The sequence below is a fragment of the Oncorhynchus mykiss genome, chromosome 8 (assembly GCF_013265735.2).
Source record: "Oncorhynchus mykiss isolate Arlee chromosome 8, USDA_OmykA_1.1, whole genome shotgun sequence".
Lineage (NCBI taxonomy): Eukaryota > Metazoa > Chordata > Actinopteri > Salmoniformes > Salmonidae > Oncorhynchus > Oncorhynchus mykiss.
In genome coordinates, this window is record NC_048572.1 from 65,248,415 (window position 1) to 65,269,571 (window position 21,157).

Consider the following 21,157-nt stretch of genomic DNA (forward strand, 5'->3'; position numbering starts at 1 on the left):
TTGGTGTCCAGGTGGAGAACGAGAGGGGGTGAGTCTCTCTCTCTCTCTGTCACCCTCTCCCTGTCTCTCTCGCTCTCTCTCTGTCACCCTCTCCCTGTCTCTCTCTCTCTCTCTGTCACCCTCTCCCTGTCTCTATCTCTCTCTCTCTGTCACCCTCTCCCTGTCTCTCTCTCTCTCTCTCTCTGTCACCCTCTCCCTGTCTCTCTCTCTCTCTCTGTCACCCTCTCCCTGTCTCTCTCTCTCTGTCACCTCTCCCTGTCTCTCTCTCTCTGCCACCCTCTCTCTCTGTCACCCTCTCCCTGTCTCTCTCTCTCTCTCTCTCTCTCTGTCACCCTCTCCCTGTCTCTCTCTCTCTGTCACCCTCTCCCTGTCTCTCTCTCTCTCTCTCTGTCACCCTCTCCCTGTCTCTCTCTCTCTCTGTCACCCTCTCCCTGTCTCTCTCTCTCTGTCACCCTCTCTCTCTGTCACCCTCTCCCTGTCTCTCTCTCTCTCTCTCTGTCACCCTCTCTCTCTGTCACCCTCTCCCTGTCTCTCTCTCTCTCTCTGTCACCCTCTCCCTGTCTCTCTCTCTCTCTGTCACCCTCTCCCTGTCTCTCTCTCTCTCTCTGTCACCCTCTCCCTGTCTCTCTCTCTCTCTCTGTCACCCTCTCCCTGTCTCTCTCTCTCTCTCTGTCACCCTCTCCCTGTCTCTCTCTCTCTCTCTCTCCTCTCAGTCAGGTCAGAATGTCAGTCACTCACTGTTTCTTGCCTTCAATACCTTTTGTGGGAATGTCCAGAGAAAGGCATCCGTTTACAAATGAAGGCCGTTATCAAGGGAGTCATGGGGGTTTCTGGGGGAAGAAGTCTGAGCCTAGGGTTTTGAATACAGTGGAACAGCTGTGCTAGTGAAACAGACATTTGGAACTATGGCATTTCCGGCCCCCTTCCTCTTTAAGGAAAATAGTGAGGGAGTTGTGTTTGTCTGTTGGACTCGCCAGTGACACCTCTTCAGTGACTTCAGCTGCGTCCTCTCCAGCTGACCTGCAATTGCAGTCTGACGAGGCAAATTAAAACGCCTACACTCTCTACACTTTTTTTGTTCTATAACGGAGATAGAAGTTAGATAAATAATGCTGGAATACTTTAAAGTAGCTGACTGCTGCAGCTGGTGTCTCAACTTCTGTTAATGAGGATCACTGACCGCCCACTATGGCAGCCTGGTCATACTAGACTGTGGGAGTTTTAATATGAATCAGAGTGAAATTATTCATGTATTAAACCTTATTGTATATTTCTTCCTGGTTCCTACGTGTGTTCTGCTCCACCCTAAGTGTTGTACAGGACAAATATAGCATCAACAGTCATCGGCATGGTGAGGCTGTTCTTGTACAGCTCTGCTGTGTGTCTGTAGTGTAGGGTGCTCGCTCTAAAGGAATGGTCATGGCTGGTGGGTGGTGTTTCACAGTAGTAGCCTGCTTCATGATGACTGCAGCCTAGGGCCCATTCCCTTCCCTCACTCTGTCTCTGTACACCTCCCACACTACCTCTCTATGTGGGATGTTCATTCATGGTGTCATGGATTGTCTCAAAATGTGGTAAAATACAACTTCTGTCCATCAGAATGGATTCAATTCAGGGCCTGAGGTTTGTCTGACCACATGATCTGAACCGGAAAAACTCTGGGCCCTATATAGGCTTAAACTGGGGTTCAGAGTTTTTCCTGGTCAGGTCACCTCAGACTGGGCACTGATGTCTGTCTCCCCCTGTTGGCAGATACCGGCGGCTCACCCGCTCCAACAGTGTAACAGCCGCAGTACAGGCTGACCTGGACATGCCTGACATGTTAGACAGCGCCCTGGACTCCCCAGAGACAGACCTGCCCTCCTCAGTCTCTGTGTCACGCCAGTACTCGCGCGACGCTGCCACCTCGCCAGCCTCCACCGTCAGCATCCAGGGCTCGGGGAACCACTACCACGCCTGTACCTCAGACGACTACGATGACGTGGGCTTCGACCCGTCCATCCTGCCCCCGCCCGATCCCTGGATCGACAGCTTAACCGAAGACCCCCTGGAGGGGGTCCAGAGGTCCGTGTGTCAGCGGGATGGGCGCTGGTTCCTCAAGCTGCTGCAGGCTGAGACAGACCGCATGGAGGGCTGGTGCAGACAGATGGAGCAGGATGAACAGGAGAACGAGCTGCCTGATGACGGTGAGTCTGCCCAGTCCAAAGGCTCTTATACCACTACTTATCACAAATGTGGGTGTGTGTCAGTGGAGGCTGGTGCTGCGTACCTGTGTGTCATTGTACTTGTGCAAGGTACAATTAAGTGGGCTCATTCCAGCCATTACACTGAGCCAGTCGTCTGACTTCTTCCTCCACCAGCCTCCACTGGTGTGTGTGCTATCTGTTCTGTGTTTACATGATCTTCCTCTCCACAGTTTTGGGGAAAATAAGGCTTGCTGTGGGAAGTGCTCAGCTCCTGATGTCACAGAAGTTCCAGCAGTTCCGGGAGCTTTGTGAGGAGAACCTGGTGAGTGACTCTTCTGGTTCTCCAGCTTCCTTTGTCCCTCTCCCCCTGTTCTTCACATTAAAGCTGAGATAAAACTCTGTTTTGTTCTTCCCCTCTTTACTGATCTGTCACCAGAAGCCCAACGCCCAACCGCGGCCCATCTCTCAGGACCTGGCTGGTTTCTGGGACATGCTCCAGCTGTCCATCGAGAACATCAGCCTGAAATTTGACGAGCTGCACCAGCTGAAGGCCAACAGCTGGAAGCACCTGGACCCCCCGGAGAGAAAGGTAAAACAGGCATCCAGAACCAGCTAGTGTCTGTCTGTGTATGACACAGAGTACATCATGATACCGACCAGCCGAGACACACTCATCATGCCGAAACAAATCAGTAGCTTTGTAACTCATCGCATGGTCTAGTATCGCTGTTGTAACTTCACTATTCTTTTATATTAACATACTGTATCAATGTTTTTTGGGGGGTTTGACAACAACTGACGTTTGTCTAGATGGTGAGGGTTTATTAGATGTACCCCATACCTTATTAAGTGCTTTACACATTACAACATATACACTACTCCCACTGACAGCCTTTTCCCCGGGCGTCGAAGACGTGGATGTCGATTAAGGCAGCCCTCCGCACCTCTCTGATTCAGAGGGGTTGGGTTAAATGCAGAAGACACATTTCAGTTGAATGCATTCAGTTGCACAAATGACTAGAAATGCCCTTTCCCTTCCCAATAGTTTTGAACACAATCATATTTTAACATAGAGAAAAACCTCACACCCAAAAGATGTTGAATGTTGCCATTTTCCTGTCATGTGTTGCATATAAGTCAGTAGAGTTGTGTTTACTGTACTGTATCATGGCTGTTGCTTTTTATACTCTTGATTTTCTGACCGCTTCTCCATGTTTTTGTTTTGTTGTTCTTGTCGACAGTGAGCTGGTTTTGAGAAGTCATTCCATCTGCCACGCACCACGAGGCCTGACCTCGCTGGGCCACCGTACTTCATGCGCTGCATCGCGTGTGGTTGTCTATCTGTAACTCTAGCCGTGTGCTGCTATAGGTGTGCAAATGCTGTCTGCGCTCCTGTCCCCGTCCCCCCTGGGAGGCGGCTAACTGACTATTTGTCGTCCCTGTTCAGGAGAAACGGATCCCTCCTCCTGTGCCAAAGAAACCCCCAAAAGGTCAGCCTCCCCTGGCCCGAGATAGGTCCCTGGAGAGCTCCGAGAAGCAGAGGCTGGATGCACGAAAGCGCTTGATGGCTGCCAAGCGAGCTGCGTCGGTGCGGCAGAACTCAGCCACTGAGAGCGCAGACAGCATCGAGATCTATATCCCCGAGGCCCAAACCAGGCTATGAGCACCATGGCAAGCACATCTTCACCACTACACACACACCCTGGCTCACACACACACACAGATTCACTTACAGTACACCTCACACACCGCAAGAACACAAACACACAGGTAAACACACACAAGCTTTTAAAAGTATGGTTCCTGTGGACACAAACACAGAGACCTACTCCCACTGATAGGTAAGTGCAGGGTATTTGTAATATAATCACACTATTCTGTCCATAATGGGAAGAGAAATGCCACCGGTATAGTTGTTTCTCTTACATATTATTATCTGTCTCTCACAAATTTGATCCTGGTCTTGTTTCTATCTATGTAACATAGATCCTGGTCTTGTTTCTATCTATGTAACATAGATCCTCGCCTGAAGAGGACCGCTTCGTGATCCTTCTTTTAAAAAGTTGAGCACTTTTACCCACACCTGTGTAACATACACCATGATCTTGTGAAATGTATAGCATTCTTAATCAATGTAGACAGCTGTTGATATCCTAACAGAAAGCAAATAATAATTATCTTTGAGCATTTGGTTTCTTTAGCTCTTTGTACTTTCACCTAAGCATGGGCCAAACAGAATGCCTTGCTTCATGTCCCATTCAAACCTCTGAATCTTTTTTATTTGATTGTGACATGATTGGCAAACGAACAGGGTATATTATGCACAAGCAATATTAGTTTGAAATCAGATGAAGTAAATGTGTAAAACAAATGAACACTTTGATTTTGGAAACCCATCTGTGAAGATCAGAGTTGAGACAAAAACAATTTTCTGTAGCCAGTTCTGTTGGTTTGTTATGCTGAAGCTGTCTATTGTAAAGACATAGTTGCTTATTCTAGAGAAATATGTGTTTAAACGTTTTAGAAATTCTTGGTACAAGGACAACTAATCCTGCTTTCCCTTTTGTAAAGTCTGATGCGTGTCTAAAGTGGATTTATGACAGCTGAGGATATTTGCAATGATGAGCCACCCAATATGAAATACCCTAAAAACAGAGGGACACTAAGAATGCAAGTCGTTTTATTTCTTAACAATGTTTTTCCAGTAGCAAGTTCAGTGGTTTACTTTTATTAGTAAACTGTTTCTGGGTATATTAGTTCAATCCTAAGTGGGCCAGTGTAATGCTCCAGCAGGCTTAGCTCTGTGTTATTTCTCAGGAAGAGATGGAAATTCAGTCTGTCAAATCAGGGTCTCCTAGTGCTGGTGGTGTGTGTGTGTGTGTTATTGACATGTGCGTGTGTTTGTGCGTGCGTGCGTGCATGCCAGTATGTGGGTGTGGGTGTGCGTGTCGTTTTGTGTGCATCAGTGTTTAGAGGTGAGTGTGTGTGTGGTTGTGGGTCTCTTAAAGTGCTTCCTGATTTCCTCGGTTGACATGTTGGCCTTTCTTCAATACGGTCAAGTAGCCTCATGAACATTTTGTACATAGTCAAAACACCACTTGTACTTGAAAATAACCATTTGTGTGTTTGTACAGAAGTGATACATGAGGATGTTCCAGTAAGCATGCAGACACAATATTAGTATTATAAAATCTATACCTAATTCATCTGTTTATTTATCAAACTAATTATTTATTGATGATTTCATTTTTTTTTTTTTTTACTGTTTCTGTTCAGTGGTCTGTCATGCTACTCTGATCTTATGTTGTATTGTATAGAGAGTATATGTGCATACATATGATAAACACAGAATAAAATAATTATCAACTCTGTTCTCAGTCTTGACCAGTATTCATTTCCATTGACTGATTCAATTTTTCGGTCAGCCTGATGTGCTTTTCCTATTTTAACCACTGGGTGGCACTGATGTATTTTGAGATTTTCTTCAATGTGATGCCTCAGCATTTATGATCCATTATTGGACCAAAAAACTGCAATGTATCTGCAATATTGTAACTAAAATATATATATATATACCATTTATAGATCATTTAAAAAAGATGCCCAAAATGTGGAGGAAATGGGATGCATGCTATTGTCTTGACATGCAAACAGGTGTGTAACGCCTGCACATTATGATGACATCCGTCTTGACCACCATGAGTCCTCAATGGCAGGAAACAACAGTGGCTTGTTCCTAGAAAACATTACCGAATGCTCAGATTAAAATATATTGCTAGAACAGACACTTTTCTGTTATGAAACCGACGCTCATAGAAACAGTTGATATTAGTTTTTCCCTATAGGATGACCCTTTTTGGTTCCAGGTAGAACCCTTTGATGGTGAAAAAGGTTCTACTTAGAAACTTGTATTAGGGAAAGGGTTCCACTTGGAACCAAAAAGTGTTATTTTAGAGGGTTCTATGGGGACAATTGAAGAACCTTTTCTGGTTCTAGGTAGCACCTTTTTTTCTGAGTGTAGATTAAAAATCATCAGCTTTCACATTAAATTTCTATCTGCAGCTTTACTAGGTGCATCCCACAAATGGCTTACTACATTTTGATTTAAATTACTTCATCCAAAGGAACTATACCTCAAAACTATATGTTTGTGTAAAACTTAAATTGCATGATTTGTCAATAATTCATATTCAGATATCCATATGAACATATCACAACTTGCCTGTCAAGATAAGGGAGAGGAGATGGGTTAAATGTCACACCAGGGGTCAATTTGTCCAAATGTTTTATTTAGGTTCAAATAACCTTGTGCTGTGTTAAATTACACACCATGGCTAAAAGTATGTGGACCTCTGCTCGTCAAACATCTCATTCCAAAATCATGGGCATTAATATGGAGTTGGTCCCCCTTTGCTGCTATAACAGCCTCTAATCTTCTGGGAAGGCTTTCCACTTGATGTTGGAACATTGCTGCGGGGACTTGCTTCCATTCAGCCACGAGCATTAGTGAGGTCGGGGACTGATGTTGGGCGATTAGGCCTGGCTCGCAGACGGCGTTCCAATTCATCCCAAAGGTGTTCCATGAGGTTGAGGTCAGGGCTTTGTGCAGGGCAGTCAAGTTCTTCCACACCAATCATGCTGAAACAGGAAAGGGCCTTCCCCAAACTGTTGCCACAAATTTGGAAGCACAGAGTTGTCTACAATGTATCATTAAGATTTCCCTTCACTGGAACTAAGGGGCCTACCTCGAACCATGAAAAATAACCCCAGACCATTATTCTTCCTCCCACCAAATGTTACACTTGGCACTATGCATTCGGGCAGGTAGCGTTCTCCTGGCATCCGCCAAACATAGATTCAACCATCGGACTGCCAGATGGTGAAGTGTGATTCATCACTCCAGAGAACGCATTTCCACTGCTCCAGAGTCCAATGGTGGCGAGCTTTACACCACTCCGGCCGATGCTTGGCATTGCACATGGTGATCTTAAGCTTGTGTGTGGCTGCTCGGTCACGGAAACCCATTTAATTAAGCTCCCGATGAACAGTTATTGTTCTGACGTTGCTTCCAAAGACCGTTTGAAACTCTGTAGTGAGCATTGCATCCGAGGACAGACAATTTTTACACGCAACGCCCTTCAGCGGTACCATTCTGTGAGCTTGTGTGGCCTACCACTTTGCGGCTGAGCCAGTGTTGCTCCTAGACATTACCACTTCACAATAACAGCACTTACAGTTGACGGGATGCTCTTGCAGGACAGAAATTTGACTTGTTGGAAAAGTGGCAAACCTATGACGGTGGCACGTTGAAAGTCACTGAGCTTTTCAGTATGGGAAATTCTACTTCCAATGTTTGTCTATGGAGATTGCATGGCTGTGTGCTCGATTGTATACACCTATCAGCAACAGGTGTGGCTGAAATAGCCGAATCCACTCATTTGAAGGGGTGTCCACATACTTTTTGCAATGTAGTGTACAGTATGTTGGTCCCTCCTTGCTTGTTGATAACATTTTGAGAGAAATTCAAGTTAGTTATCTTCCGATGATATCACATCATACAGTCAAGCGCATGCTAATGATCCCATGACATTTGGTTAAAATATGAATTAACTTTCTGTTTCCTTTTGAACAAGGAGGCTGAACAGAGGTTATTGGGGAGCAGAATCTAAAATCTAACACAGAATCATTTTTGATCTGGATTAAACCCTGCTCCAGGGCAACCTGAAACTCAACCGTGTTGGGTCTGGTCCATCCCTAGATCAGAGACCAGATGTTGCTGGGTATTGGTATTGGAGGGCCAGTACGGTGCATTTATTCGCTCTACACCAACACCTCAGGGTTTTCTGTACTGATCCTCTGTGGTCACTAAAACCTCTAATCCGATACTAATCCCAAGAGTTAGTGATTTAACCCCAGTGTCCTGGCTAGATTCTCAACATGAGTGCTCAGATTGTGCTCTAATTCCCAGTTATAAGGCTAATTGGGTCATTCAAACTGTCTACTCTACCCTTCAACTTTTAGTTAGGTTGTTGCTGTAAAATGTGTCAATTTACCTGCAGTTAAGTAAAACATTATAGGTTGATAATACTGTTATAACAACCTGTGCAAGATTCTATCAAATAATAGCCAATGCAAAATGTATTTATTTTCCACACAAAATGTGCATCACAAACATACTGTATCTGGCAAAACATAATCATATTCCAAGTTAAAAGCCTGTTTGAAAAGTGTTAAAATATGAAGTAGGCATTTGAAGCATTTGAAGCTGTCTCTTTGGGAAGGTGAGACATGACATGAGCTACATAACTGCATGGTTTTGTTTGTCCCAGTAGCTCATATGTGTAGCCTATGTCACACCTGATTTAACTAATCAACTTCCAATGTGGTTAATGGACATATGTATTTATGTTTCCTGGATGTCTCTTGATCTGTCTGTCTGTCTGACGCTGTGATTGAGCTCTGACGCTTTGGGAGAGAGATGGTAAACCTACAAATTAACACAGGTCACCAGATTACCATTCTAAAAACCCAATGTTGATGTACCATGTATCAAATGGTTACCCAGATGTCGAGGTAGTTATTCACTTTTCATTTAATGCTAATTGACTAAACTGCTATTGCTTGGCTACTTATAACACAGACTGACAGATTTGTTGCAAACGAGACCAACCCAGACAGGAAGCATCAGGTTTCCCGCGTTGTATTAAAAGATTTGTAGGACGCTAGAATATCCCTACCCTAATCTCTCCCTGCGTGAATAGCCATAACCACCCCAGGGCTCCGGTCAGAGACTTTCAGATTAGAGCAAAAAATCAATTAGGCCAAGGAATAGTGAATCAATAATCTTCCTTAATCTGTTTGAGGATATATTTATGATTACTTAAGCGATTGTTATGTTAATATTTTGTCGACTGAAGAAGGGTGTGTGGGTGGAGGGGGGCATTGGGGGGCTTTGATTAGCGGTTCATTTCGCTGCCTGTTAAAGTGCCTCGATTAAATTTGTAATTAATTGATTGAATCATAGGCTAATCATCAGATTTGCTGGAAATGATCAGAATAATGATAATCTACACTACATCATAGAAACAAGACTCTGCGTTCTGTCCCTATTATAAGCCTTCAAGCATTTAGTTAACAAGTTATTCATGCTGCAATGCCTAAACCGTATGTCAGGTGAAAATTGGAAGACAATATCTTAAACAAGACATTATTTTAAGAACGTTGTGTGCATTCATTGCTATCAATGACTCAAGTCTCTCCAGACCCCATGAGCACCGTTCTAATTTGTCTGGCAATCTGGAGAGCGAGCACCCCGCGTGCTATTTCAGTGGCCAGGGCGCATGTGGTGGGATTCCCAGGGAATCCCCAGTGTTCGGCATCTTGCGCATCCAGCTCGCACTGACATCTGACCTCCTCAATCAGGCCATGAAAACGCATGGTTGTGGTAGTCAATGGCACTTTACCAGCAAGCTTTTCAGGTACCAGGTCACTAAAAATGTGAGATGAAAAGAAAAGCGTGCGAGCAGAATAAAAGCAACTGCATGGCACAAGGCTGGAAGTGCGTCTATGGTGCGGGGCTGACTTCAGCACCACAGGATATCCTGTGGGGTTACATTGGGTAACCTGTGAGTCTTAAAATGGAAACGTGAAAGGGAAAATTATCAACTGTATCTTGTTGACTGTCACTATTCGTTTTGTGTGGACTTGTGATGGTAAAATGCATTAGTATGAATTCACTAGTTGCAGGTGCTTTGGAGACATAGGCTAATGGTCACCTGAGAACGTTCATATGTCAGGCTCATATTCAGCATAAATATTTATAGCACCTTTTCTTAACCCAATTTATACATTGTATCTTGATCATTTGTTGTTTTTATGGGCTACATGTGCGCTCCAACGCACTTGCAAACTTCCTTAGCAAGGTGTAAGATTTATTAAGTCATTCCAAGTTCTTTATCAGTTTGAATCGGTTTAGTTTCTAATGTTATCTTGATTTTCTCCAATCCTTTGCATACTCAAGCTTACATGGCTTTATCTTGACTCTCCACTGTGAGGATTATGTCCACCATTTGCACTGGAGTAAGCTTTTCGGTCTCCAAGAAAGAGATGTTCAATATCCATAACGTTTTTTATCAACAGCAGACAGCAAGTAAGTATATGTGAATTTAGAACTTTACTGAGCGTAAAGCTACTTTGAAAAATCTGCAATTAAACTGTAGGACTACGCGTATCGAGTCTTGGAATCATGCATCACTGGCCCTCCCTCACCATGAATTGTAATACACCATGACCTTCGCAATACGACATCTCATTTATAATGTTCACCATTATGCCGTCTGTTGAAGAGACCCAAGTGTTGCTGTTCCCATGCCAGCGCTCGCTTTGCAGCGTCCGCTGGCACTGAGCTTTGTCACACTGGTGAATTGATCGTGTGACGCTGACGGTCACGGTCCTGTCTGCGAGCAATTTGTGAGAGTCCTGCTTAACGACCAGTCAGCGCTCAGGTACCAGTCTGGCCCAACAGACAATCATGCAGACTAGTGGACCAGTTTATAACGCTGATATATTGAATGAAAACTAATAAATCAAATCGAAAATATTAATTAATCCAGTATGAATAAAACAAATGTGTTGTTTATTTTGATCATGGATTGATAGCAGACTGTCTCATTCCAAAATATATTTGATATGTGGAAATATATGATATGTTATATTAGCTCTTCTAACATCAGCGTGTTTAAATTCCAAGAAAAGCAAACTCACAGAGAACTAAACAAAATGCGCATGCAAGGTGCAAAGCAGCAGCAGCGCTCATTATTATGGGACGAGTTGCATTGACTGGCTCAAGGCGCAAGTGGCGTTATTCCCACGGACTGTGCCTCTATTGCCTCGTGTAGCAGCTTGCGGCGAGGCGCAAGACCCATAGCCTACATTCAAATATTTTTTTTCGCCTTCAAGTAACAAAGTGACCCCCTCCATCTCAATCTGAATGGGGGTGTCCTATAGACTCCGACCAGTCAATATTTCAGGTACCGGCGTAATTTGTTGTGAGGTGTCTGACAAACACCCTCTTTGACGCTCACTGTGAGGCCACACTGCCATTTGTCTGACACCAGTTTCCCCATAATAAAACCATAGTTGCTGTCATAAGTGGGCAGTCGGTCTCCTTACTGGTGCATTTATTTATGCTCGTAGAACCACTTAGACTGAAGGATTGTTATTATGGTGCTGAACACCTGAAGGATTTAAATGGAGTTTTTCTTGCAGTATAGTCTATTTGGTATCCCATGTTGAGCACGTTTTTATGCACATTCAGAACTCGCGTTAATGTATATAAGCCAAGGTAACATGTTGTTTTAAATTCCAAGTCTATCCTTATTTTATAACATTCTGCAGTCTAGAAAAAACTAACAATAGCTTAATACATGAACATTCCTTGAAAATGAAAACTATTCCAGCACACATGGTTTCAAGACAAACCTTATATTATATTAGAAATAGGCTATTTTTACATAAAGGCAGGTGAATTCAACCTTAAATGTGAAAGCGGTAACAAAAATGTAAACGAGATTTAAAATTATGCAAGTTTTGAACATTGCGCAAGCGATGCCTGGTATTCTGTGTCTGCATGCTTTTGATAAAAAATTGTCTACCCCATGCCAATATTTAACTAGACCTACCTTAGAAAGGCCTACCTGTTGCACTATCAGTGTTGGATATGATTGCATCCTTATCTTTGCGTGAGATCAAACCAAATTAACGATTTATCTGGAGTAGCCTATTGCAATATGTAGTATAGTTTTACATTGTTGCGGCGTGAACAAGCGAGTGTCCACTGCGTAGAGCCAACGTGTTGGCAGAGCGGCGTCATAAAACCTATGATTGATGAACACATAATTTTGTCTGCCTGTCTAACACTAAAATTACTTTTAATTTCAATGACATGCACATTTTTTGCTCTGCGTTCTATGGGTTCTAATAGGAATTGGAATCCTCCAATATAGCAGGGTGGCCTAGTAATGAAGTGATCAGACCACTCTACAGTTTGCTGCAGGCATGAGTGGTCGGCTATTGAATGAGGAAGGTACCTGCTTTCAGATGTGCATGCCTTCATGAAGTGTCAGGGGTGTTATTGTTATCTGCGGTGTTATTGCTCGACCCTTTAATTAGGCTACTATCGAAATGTTGTTTTTTCTTCACTTTACACATTGTTCAGTCCCAATAGATGCAAGGGTACATTAAGTGTAATATAAGCCTTTTCAATTCAGACGTTGTATGTTCTTGTATAAAGCTCGAAAAGTAGGTTTTGAATAAGAGGAAACAGATTTAGAGATCATTGACAAAAGACCAATAGGATCATTAAGACGTGGAGCCTTGGAAAACGACTCTGGTGTTTATTACATTATTATTGTAGCCAAATAGTAATAATAGCCTACTAGTATTAATAATAATAATAATATATTGTTGTGGAAGCATGCAACCAGATATGGACACTTAGTCTGTAAGTAAATCCCTTTATAATTGTATTGAATCAACATTTAAAAAATCTACCACTCTGAGTTCTCGTTGCAGGTGGGTGGGAATAAGGCGATTACTTCAGATAAAATAAAAAACACTACACTTGCTCAAATACAAACTTCCACAAAAGCTCTGACGAAGGCCAAGAGCGTCGGGCTAAGCTTCAATAAATAAATAATGATACATACTTGCAAGACTAGAGTGTGGGTTTCTCTTTTCTTTAAAATTATTGTAAAGATTTAAAGGTAGGCTACAATGTTAGGGTGGCTGCATGTTTTGGACTTAGTTGGTCATTGGCCCTGTAATGCTTTGTTGCCCATTTAGCCCTGTGTTCGGTTTTCCATGTAGTGCAGGAGGGGGGTAAACACTGCGCGGTAGAGGGGGGCGGAGTGGTAAGAGATTATCTCTAGGTGCACATTCGGCTGCGGAGTGTAGTGTATACTCAACGCTGATTGGCTGACGCGTTTGCTTAATGGCACGCGACTGTGGATGTAGTTATAAGAGTCCTCGCGTGTCAGCCTTCAACTGAACTATCTCTTGAGCATCCAGAGGCAGCGCAAAGATCAAATTTGTTGTTACTGGGCAACAAGAAAACAACAGCAAAAAAATGGACACTGTCTTAGATACATTTACAGGATTGGACTCCTTCTCTTCCCCTTATTTTGACGAGGATGATTTCTTTACTGACCAGTCCTCCAGGGACCACTTGGACACCGACGAGTTTCTAGATGACGATGTCGATTTTCTCACCAGCCATTTCCAAGATTACTACAAGGACAGCAGGTTAGCGCACGATGGGGACTACTGTGAAATTGGCAACTTTTCCTTCTCTTCCTCCTCCTCTACCTTCTCGTATGAATGCACTGACAGCACCTCAGAGCTGTCGCCTCAGATGGGAGGAGATGTCCCGATGCTAAAAAGGCGGAGGCGGATGAGATCCGATATGGAGATGCAACATTTACGGCAGGCTGCCAACGTCCGGGAGCGGCGGAGGATGCAGTCCATTAACGATGCTTTCGAAGGACTCCGGTCTCACATCCCCACTCTGCCATACGAGAAGAGGCTCTCCAAAGTCGATACCCTGCGCCTGGCCATTGGCTACATCAACTTCCTCGCTGAGCTCGTACAGTCGGACATGCCCATCCGAAACTCCGACAGTGAAGCACCGACTCAACCCAAAAAAGTTATAATTTGCCACAGAGGAACAAGTAAGTTTTCCATGTGGTTAGCTAATGATAATGACTTAATTTTAGACTGTATTGTTACTCATTTGTGAAAGACTTGGTCCATTACTAATAATTTGTCCCCTTCTCAGGATCTCCGTCTCCAAGTGACCCTGACTACGGGTTGCCTCCCCTTGCCGGCCACTCTCTGTCCTGGACAGACGAGAAACAGCTGAAAGACCAGAACATCATTAGAACCGCTAAAGTTTGGACACCCGAGGACCCACGAAAACTGCACATGAAACCCTCCCTGAACAACATTGAAAACGAGCCTCCTTTCAGCTTAACCTGAGCCCAATAAATGTTATGTTTATGTCTAAAAGAACGTATTGTTATACACACATTGTAAATCCATGTTAATATATAACGTTGTCTTTAGCGTTGATTATTTACGTGTAAATATATATTTGTCAATGTTCTCCTAATTAAGGCAGCTGGGCAATCATTTTATATGTAGCAAAATGTATTTAATTGTTTTCATGATAATATATGTTTTAATTTAACATTGATGAATATACGAAAACCAAACTATTTTTATAATACATTTTAAAATAATTTATATTTATATGCAATCTGAGAATAAATGTATCTTTTAAATTATGAATACATTGTGTTGTCTGGTCTATACCACTTTCCTCCACATAGGCTCCTGCTCACATTCAAAACATGTCATTTTTAACTCCATGTGGTGAAGATCATACTCATAAAAGGAAAGTTATTATGCATAACAACAGTGCAACAAGCAATCAACATGCATAAATCAATCAATCAACATGCATTAATCAATAAGTCAACTAAAGTTATATTTTAGAACGTGGTTGTTCACCTGAAAGTCAGTGATATCCAGCAGTATAAGTTTAAATGCATGACTTATTGGGCCTCTCAACCCAAGCCCGCATATGCAAATACTTCATTAGCAAATAGTAATTATACTGGGTATCTGATGATGGAGACTGATAACTCCTTTTCTAGAGGCCTACGTTTTATAAAGCTGTGACCTGCGTAGGTCTTAGTAATGTAATTTATATACACCAACAAACTTCATAAAAATAAACTAAATTGGGTATGCAAAGCAGATGTAAATTAAAACAAACATGCAGATACAATTCAATGGCTTAAAATACCAGGGCCTGCAGCTATAAACCATAGTTGTACTATGTTGGTCTACTATATTGTTTAAAGGGGCATGACTAAACCGATTGCTTGCTGTAAAAGCTGTTTTCTTCAATGTGCTGCAGGTGCTTCAAGGCAAAATTTTCCCGTGGTAACGGCATCCTTCCAACGTGTTCCCTTGCCATTTTTACGTCAGCTCTCCCCCATTTATGTAGTGGTAGCCCAGATATATGCCTATGCCCAAACTTGCAAACACACATTCATTCAACCATCTGGCTAAGAGCATTTCGGATAACACTTGCATTTCGGATGGGGAAAGAGAAAGGTATATTCATTTTCTGGATTAGTCTTTGCATTTCGATTATTTTCTTCTAAGTATTATTATTATTATTAGTAATAGTATTATTGTTATTATTGTTATTATTATTATTATGCATAGTTATTGTATTATTGTTATGGATAATATTATTATCCTACTCGAATTTGTTCCTAAATAATGAGATATGTGCTTTTTTCTACGTTGAAACTCTCAAGTTCAATATTTTGACAAGTTTTCAGTGCATGTGCTTTTTAGGAATCTCAGTGGACCGACCTATAATCCCATCTCTTATTGCATTACCGCCTCATTAACAACGCAGTTATCCGCGTTCTAGACACCACACAAGAGACCATGTAATCTCATTACATTCATTAGAAAGTCAAATGTTCGCAAGTCAGCCTTAAACTTAATAAAGGACCCAGAAGGTCTTGTAGCTGGTCTTCATCTATTTTGTCGGGGGCAACATTTAAATTTAATTTGGTGAAGTGGCAGAGAACAATAAAACAACAGTAGGATCATTGTTTGGTCGCACCTAATGCTATAGAGCGATTGTGGTTTTGTGTGCAAGCACAGTTCAAAACCCCTCAAAACATCCTTTGGTGCAATACCAATCAAGCGGAAGGGAAGGGCTTAAGCAGTGAAACACTTGGGTCTCTATCTTGTCACTCTTGTGCTTGGTCTTGGCAAAGGCTTAAAAGAGCACCATTTACAGGCTGACAGGTTTTATTCCTTTTCTTACTCGGCTAAACATTGGAAAACCATGCCAAGCTCCAATTTGGTTCAGAATAAGTTAGTGATACTGAAAAGGCTTGCAATTCCCTATAACATTTGGGTAGCCGTTGACTACCTGTTGCAGACTGGCGGAGGTGCTTTGGCATGCAAGGCAAGTTTATGGTCAGTAAATGTGTCACAAGCCATAGAAAACAGCCTTATGTTATTAGCGCGGTAGTCGTATAGACCCAAGTAATTCCACGGTGTCGGTCTGTCTGTCTGCCCTCTTGGAAAAAATAAAAATATGGTTTATGGATGTGTTATGACATTGTTCCCTGTCAATTATTTCGACACTCTTCATAATGAACTCGTATTTGTGTATTTAAAAAAAAAATATATATAGTCTATCTTTACCATTTAAAAGTTGTTGCAAAAAAATTGAAATTACGCACAAGGGTGTCCATGACCAAGCGCAGGCCTATGCGCATCAGTTTGCATGCAACTCAGCATAGCATACATTGTAGAAGATCAAAAATATGAAGAAATATAAAACAAAAAGCTGTGATAGGTTAATAACGACAAGTGTTGGAATTACAAATAATTAGGCTATATTGGAAAACCAACCACTAAGAATATTATTTCATGAAAGTAGGCTACATTATAATATCCAACACATTTCAGTCATATCTCTATTAATCAGATGAAAGTAAAATGATTAAATGCATTATATTCATTGTCTATAATAATCCCCAAATAAGCGTATGGTAAGCACTGGGAAGGACGCCTAATAAGATTCTCATAAACTGTAAATCTGCTCATACTTTGGATTATCGCGCATAAAAATATGGCCTCAGAGTCTTTAAATCCCCCGAACTCCCGCGTTTTCATTAATGTATCTCCACGGTGGCATCGGGGTACCAGCTGCGAGGTTGAGGTTGAACAAACACCAGTTGAGTCTGCCCCATGGGCAGTGTAAACCTCGTGGGTAGCCTTATAAATCCTTTCGCACCAAGCGCCAAAATGTTCAAATGGCCCAACATTATGATTGAAAAACATATGCACATACCAGTGATAATTGAAAATAGATTATTGTGGTACTCTGGATGTTAGGACTTGGCTAGCCAACAGGTGTTACACTTTTAGAAAAAAAGGTTATGGATAGAACCAAAAAGTTTGCTTCATATATTACATCTCTAAAGGTTCTATATATAACTCTTTTGTAGGGTTCTTTGATCAGAACCCCATGGGTTCTTCTTCTTCACTGAACAAAAATGGCTCTATATATTAGGGTTCTCTATGGAACCCATTTTAGGTTCTATATAAACCATTATGGGGTGCTATATATAAAGCGAGCATAGAACCCTTTTTGGTTCTATCCAGAATCCTTTTTTCTAAGAGTGTAGGACTTGGCCCGGGTTAATGAGTACAGAGACCCATGGAGGGAAGGGCGAGGTTGCCAGAGAACGCGCTGCCCAGGCGCCTCTCCTTTTACATGGCGTGGAGACGCCTTACAATCCAAATGATATCTTTATTACTCACATGTCCAAGGCTGTAACATATCCATCCCCGTCGACGTTCTTATAGGATGCACCTGGTATTTCAAACTTGTTATTTTTGTGCTTCTGGGTCCTGGACAGCAGCTGCTTAAAACAAGCAAAGAGAGAGGTCCTTACAATGTCTCCAATACGTGTTGGCATGGTTTTCTCGTCTTTAATGTCCCAAACCATTGTCTAGATACAATATGGGAACTGTAAAGCATGACGTTTTGTTATAATAAAACACATTTTCAATGATACACTTGGATTGAAAGCTTTATTACGATCCAGCAAACATTCAATCTCGTTTTGTCCCCCGGTCTATCTGCAGGCAATTAGACTGCGGCCTTTTGCTGTGCCTTGATAAGCCAATTAAATGTATGTCTGCTAATTTTTTCAAGTAGAAAAAAGGACTTAGAGCTAGCCTGGCTCCTAAGGACATTGATTTTCTTACCATCACCTGGCGTTCAAACAGGTTCCATTTACCAACAAGGAAAATGTCAGGCGCTTCATTTGGCGACTCTTGTTACCGTAAGGCTCTCTCCACCCTGAGCCATTGTTTTCTCCTGTTAATAACTCATTACCAGGATTTTACAAATCTCCATTACATATGTTTTGTCTCCATATTTTGATCCGTAAGATTAAGCAGATGTTACGATTGAAAATGGAAAACTCCAGGGCTACTCCTGTCTGAAAGGAAGAGGCGGACTCCGCGCCGAGCTAACAAAGAGGTTGGGGAGATCTTAAAAAAAAACATTTACGACCAATAAACAGACTTCAACCTGCTCTATTTCAACCATTGTGGCGTTTTTGAATAATTAGGTTAATAGGAATAGGTTTGTGTACTTTCAATGCCAAGACCACAGGTGCGGGGTGACATGATGAATGACGTGCCTGATTTTTGCCAAGCTCGAGGGCCCTTCTCTTGGACTTTCAAGCTGATAGAAAATATTGTCATTTCTTTAATTCACAGCATTACTTTCATTCAGAACAAAGCAGGGTGATGAAAAGCTTATGCTGTAATGAAACAAGCTATGGTGGTCGCTTTGCTTCCTGAAAGAAAGGACGAGTCAATGCCCAGGCGCGCTTTGGTTTGTGCGCAAGTACTCCATCTAAAGCAAATAAAGGACCCTTTCCAACTTTTAAAGACCGCGTTTTACCTTTATTAAAGCCTCCATGGCTAAATCCATTAAGCATATAGTGCTAAGGCACCAGTCTTTTGTACTGGGGAAGCCCTCGAGATGGTAACTTGTGTGTTTTAGGGGATATTTCACTTCTCAATAGACAAACGTGATCGAGGCAACAAGTGTCCCCAATGCGCGCGAGTACAAGATGGTGCAAGGAGGTGCAAGGTGCAAGGTACATTTATAACCTTCCCTGAAAAATGAACCCCATTTAATGATGAAAAATGTCGTAGGCCAAACTGTAGACCCAAAGGGAGGAAATAAATACACCAAAATCAGTGACCGTTTTGCGCATGGAGATATATCCTCAGCTATGAATGGACAGGTGAATGTAAGAGTGCTAATGGAGAGCTTCTCTGTTCTTTTACGCCAAGACCGGTTATAGACTTAAGTAACCACATGCCTTGTACATGGTCCTTGTTCGTCAATTGTTCGTTAGTTGTTAATATTTCAGTTATATGGGCTTTGGTTAGCTAACATACATTTTCTATACGCAGTAGTATAGTGTCAACGTTACCCCATATTACAATAGTCTATAGCCCCAAAATAGTAATTTAATTATGGAGGGTTGGCATTTTAGTTCATGTCGTTATAGGATCATGATGGTTAAATAAAAATACCAATCCAATACTTTTACGTGTAATGGATAGTTTCATAGCCGATTCTTAATACGCACTGAAGTTTACGCGCACATACCTTAAGTTATGATAATTATGTGCAGATATTAAGGTTATAATTTGGCACATTGAGATGAGCGCACAAATGAGAGGCATCTAAAAACCACCACTCAGCATGTACCGTATTTTAACATTGTTTAATCAATTTAAACCAAGACGTTCAATAAATAATAATTGAATGTGAGCTTGTACTGACAAAAGACGCTGACTTTTTTAAAGAGTGAGTGGCTCATTGGGTGGGTGAAATCTCAGTGAGAGTCATGTTTGATGGAGCGAGAGTGATGTTTGATGGAGCGTGAGATCAGAGTGAAAATGAGAGGACGTCTTGACTGTAACGGAAAAGCAAACAAGTGAGAAGAAGCCTATATCAGCGAGATATAGAACAAAAATGAGCACATCTACTACTGTATCAGTAATTCTCTCTTCATATTCTTATGTGTTCTATCTTCTGTTCATTGGCATGTTGATGTCAACCATGTTTTCATGGGTGAAAAATATAGAACTGTGCGTAACATTTTAAGTATTTCATGAAGTGGGAAGCATATAGGCACGTATGCCTACTTGAGATACATTAAAATGTTTATGATAATAGTACAGCATATCTGAGTGGTATTCCTCTAAAGATTCCAATAACATTTATTATTTAGGAAAACTCGACAAACTATACCTCCTGTTTAATTATGTTGGGGACTTTGTTTAACAAAAGTAAATAACTAATTTCTATATTGCAAAATGTTTGAATCAGTAGACCTATAGCAATATAACAAGCATGAGAGTGTGCGCTCTCCCAATAGCTGGACTATGACAGAGACAGCTGGCTTGGACTCTCGGCTGAAAAAGCCCCCTTGGTGGACCAAACACAACAACACTGACCTTTCCACGGGGGAATAGGAGATGGGCTTTTGACTGAATTAGCCATAAAGACGTCTTGCTATGATCTTTGTTCGACTGAAAGAGTGGTGGATATTGTGCTTAATATGAGAGGCATTTTGCACAGCTTTTGCGTGCCCCATATGAAATATTAGAGTCCTTTCATTAACGCTCTTTCACACTAAGTATCCAGTGACCATATGTGTTGGACTTTCACAGGACAACGCGTTTGATTATAAACGTGTATATATTTTCCTATAGGCTTACGTCCTAGAAGGAGTCATGATAACAATTGTTACGCCATTACATTTCCCAAAAACCTAATTATAAGAAATGTAACTTTTTTGGTAGATGTGATTGATTCCTGACAGTTAGGCTACATTATTAGTCTACAAACTTAAGGTTTTTGATTCTAAATGTAAATAAAAGTTGGCATATTATGACATTCCCACAACAAACAGTTTGAAAGTGTTAATAAAATTTGTTTTTGAAAAGCAAAGCCGAGAACACATTTGTTTCACATATCATCGAACTGAGTTTTTGATAACGTTCTTTTGGGAAACTGAATTGCTTGGCTCTCTCCCTCTCTCCGTTGATGATTGATCTACTTTCATTTAGTCTACTTTTTACCTTGAGTAACGAAACAAAAAGGTTGAAAAAATGTGATAAATTACAAATATGCTAATTTCATTCATAGGCAATGTAAGTGTGTCTAGCTGAAAGTGAATAACGCCTTGCAGTCAGTCTGAGCGCATTCGGGGAGCTGGGGACCCCAGGGCGCTGATCAAAGAGACCCTTTCTCTTTCATCCCCAGTATTCTC

The 21,157-nt window shown here is 41.8% G+C and overlaps 2 protein-coding genes across 6 annotated transcripts in view; both read left to right on the plus strand.

The window, feature by feature from the left end:
* Window positions 1–5,559, plus strand: part of dlgap1a (discs, large (Drosophila) homolog-associated protein 1a) — a 111,759-nt gene extending 106,200 nt beyond the window's left edge. For 4 of the 5 annotated variants that reach the window (XM_036985978.1, XM_036985980.1, XM_036985979.1 and 1 more), the window contains exons 8-12: window positions 1–28; window positions 1,753–2,186; window positions 2,417–2,508; window positions 2,623–2,775; window positions 3,634–5,559. The exon at window positions 1–28 is cut by the window's left edge and continues 58 nt beyond it. In XM_036985978.1, the coding sequence (XP_036841873.1) occupies window positions 1–28; window positions 1,753–2,186; window positions 2,417–2,508; window positions 2,623–2,775; window positions 3,634–3,849 (923 nt within the window). In that variant the 3' untranslated portion in view covers window positions 3,850–5,559. Of the gene's footprint in view, window positions 29–1,752; window positions 2,187–2,416; window positions 2,509–2,622; window positions 2,776–3,427 lie in introns of all 5 variants that reach the window. The other variant, XM_036985981.1, reaches the window with a different exon arrangement.
* A 7,662-nt stretch (window positions 5,560–13,221) lies between these two features.
* LOC110529128 (pancreas transcription factor 1 subunit alpha) lies at window positions 13,222–14,507 on the plus strand. Its single transcript, XM_021611267.2, has 2 exons — window positions 13,222–13,912; window positions 14,020–14,507. The coding sequence occupies exons 1-2, from the start codon at window positions 13,312–13,314 to the stop codon at window positions 14,217–14,219; spliced, it is 801 nt and encodes a 266-aa protein (XP_021466942.1). The 5' UTR covers window positions 13,222–13,311; the 3' UTR covers window positions 14,220–14,507.
* The last annotated feature ends 6,650 nt before the right edge of the window (window positions 14,508–21,157 follow it).

Bases quoted from the DNA above. Each gene is read 5' to 3' on its own strand.
- LOC110529128 (XM_021611267.2), top strand. From the start codon at position 13,312: ATGGACACTGTCTTAGATACATTTACAGGATTGGACTCCTTCTCTTCC. The intron at 13,913-14,019 runs GTAAGTTTTCCA...TCCCCTTCTCAG, and splicing joins AATTTGCCACAGAGGAACAA to GATCTCCGTCTCCAAGTGAC.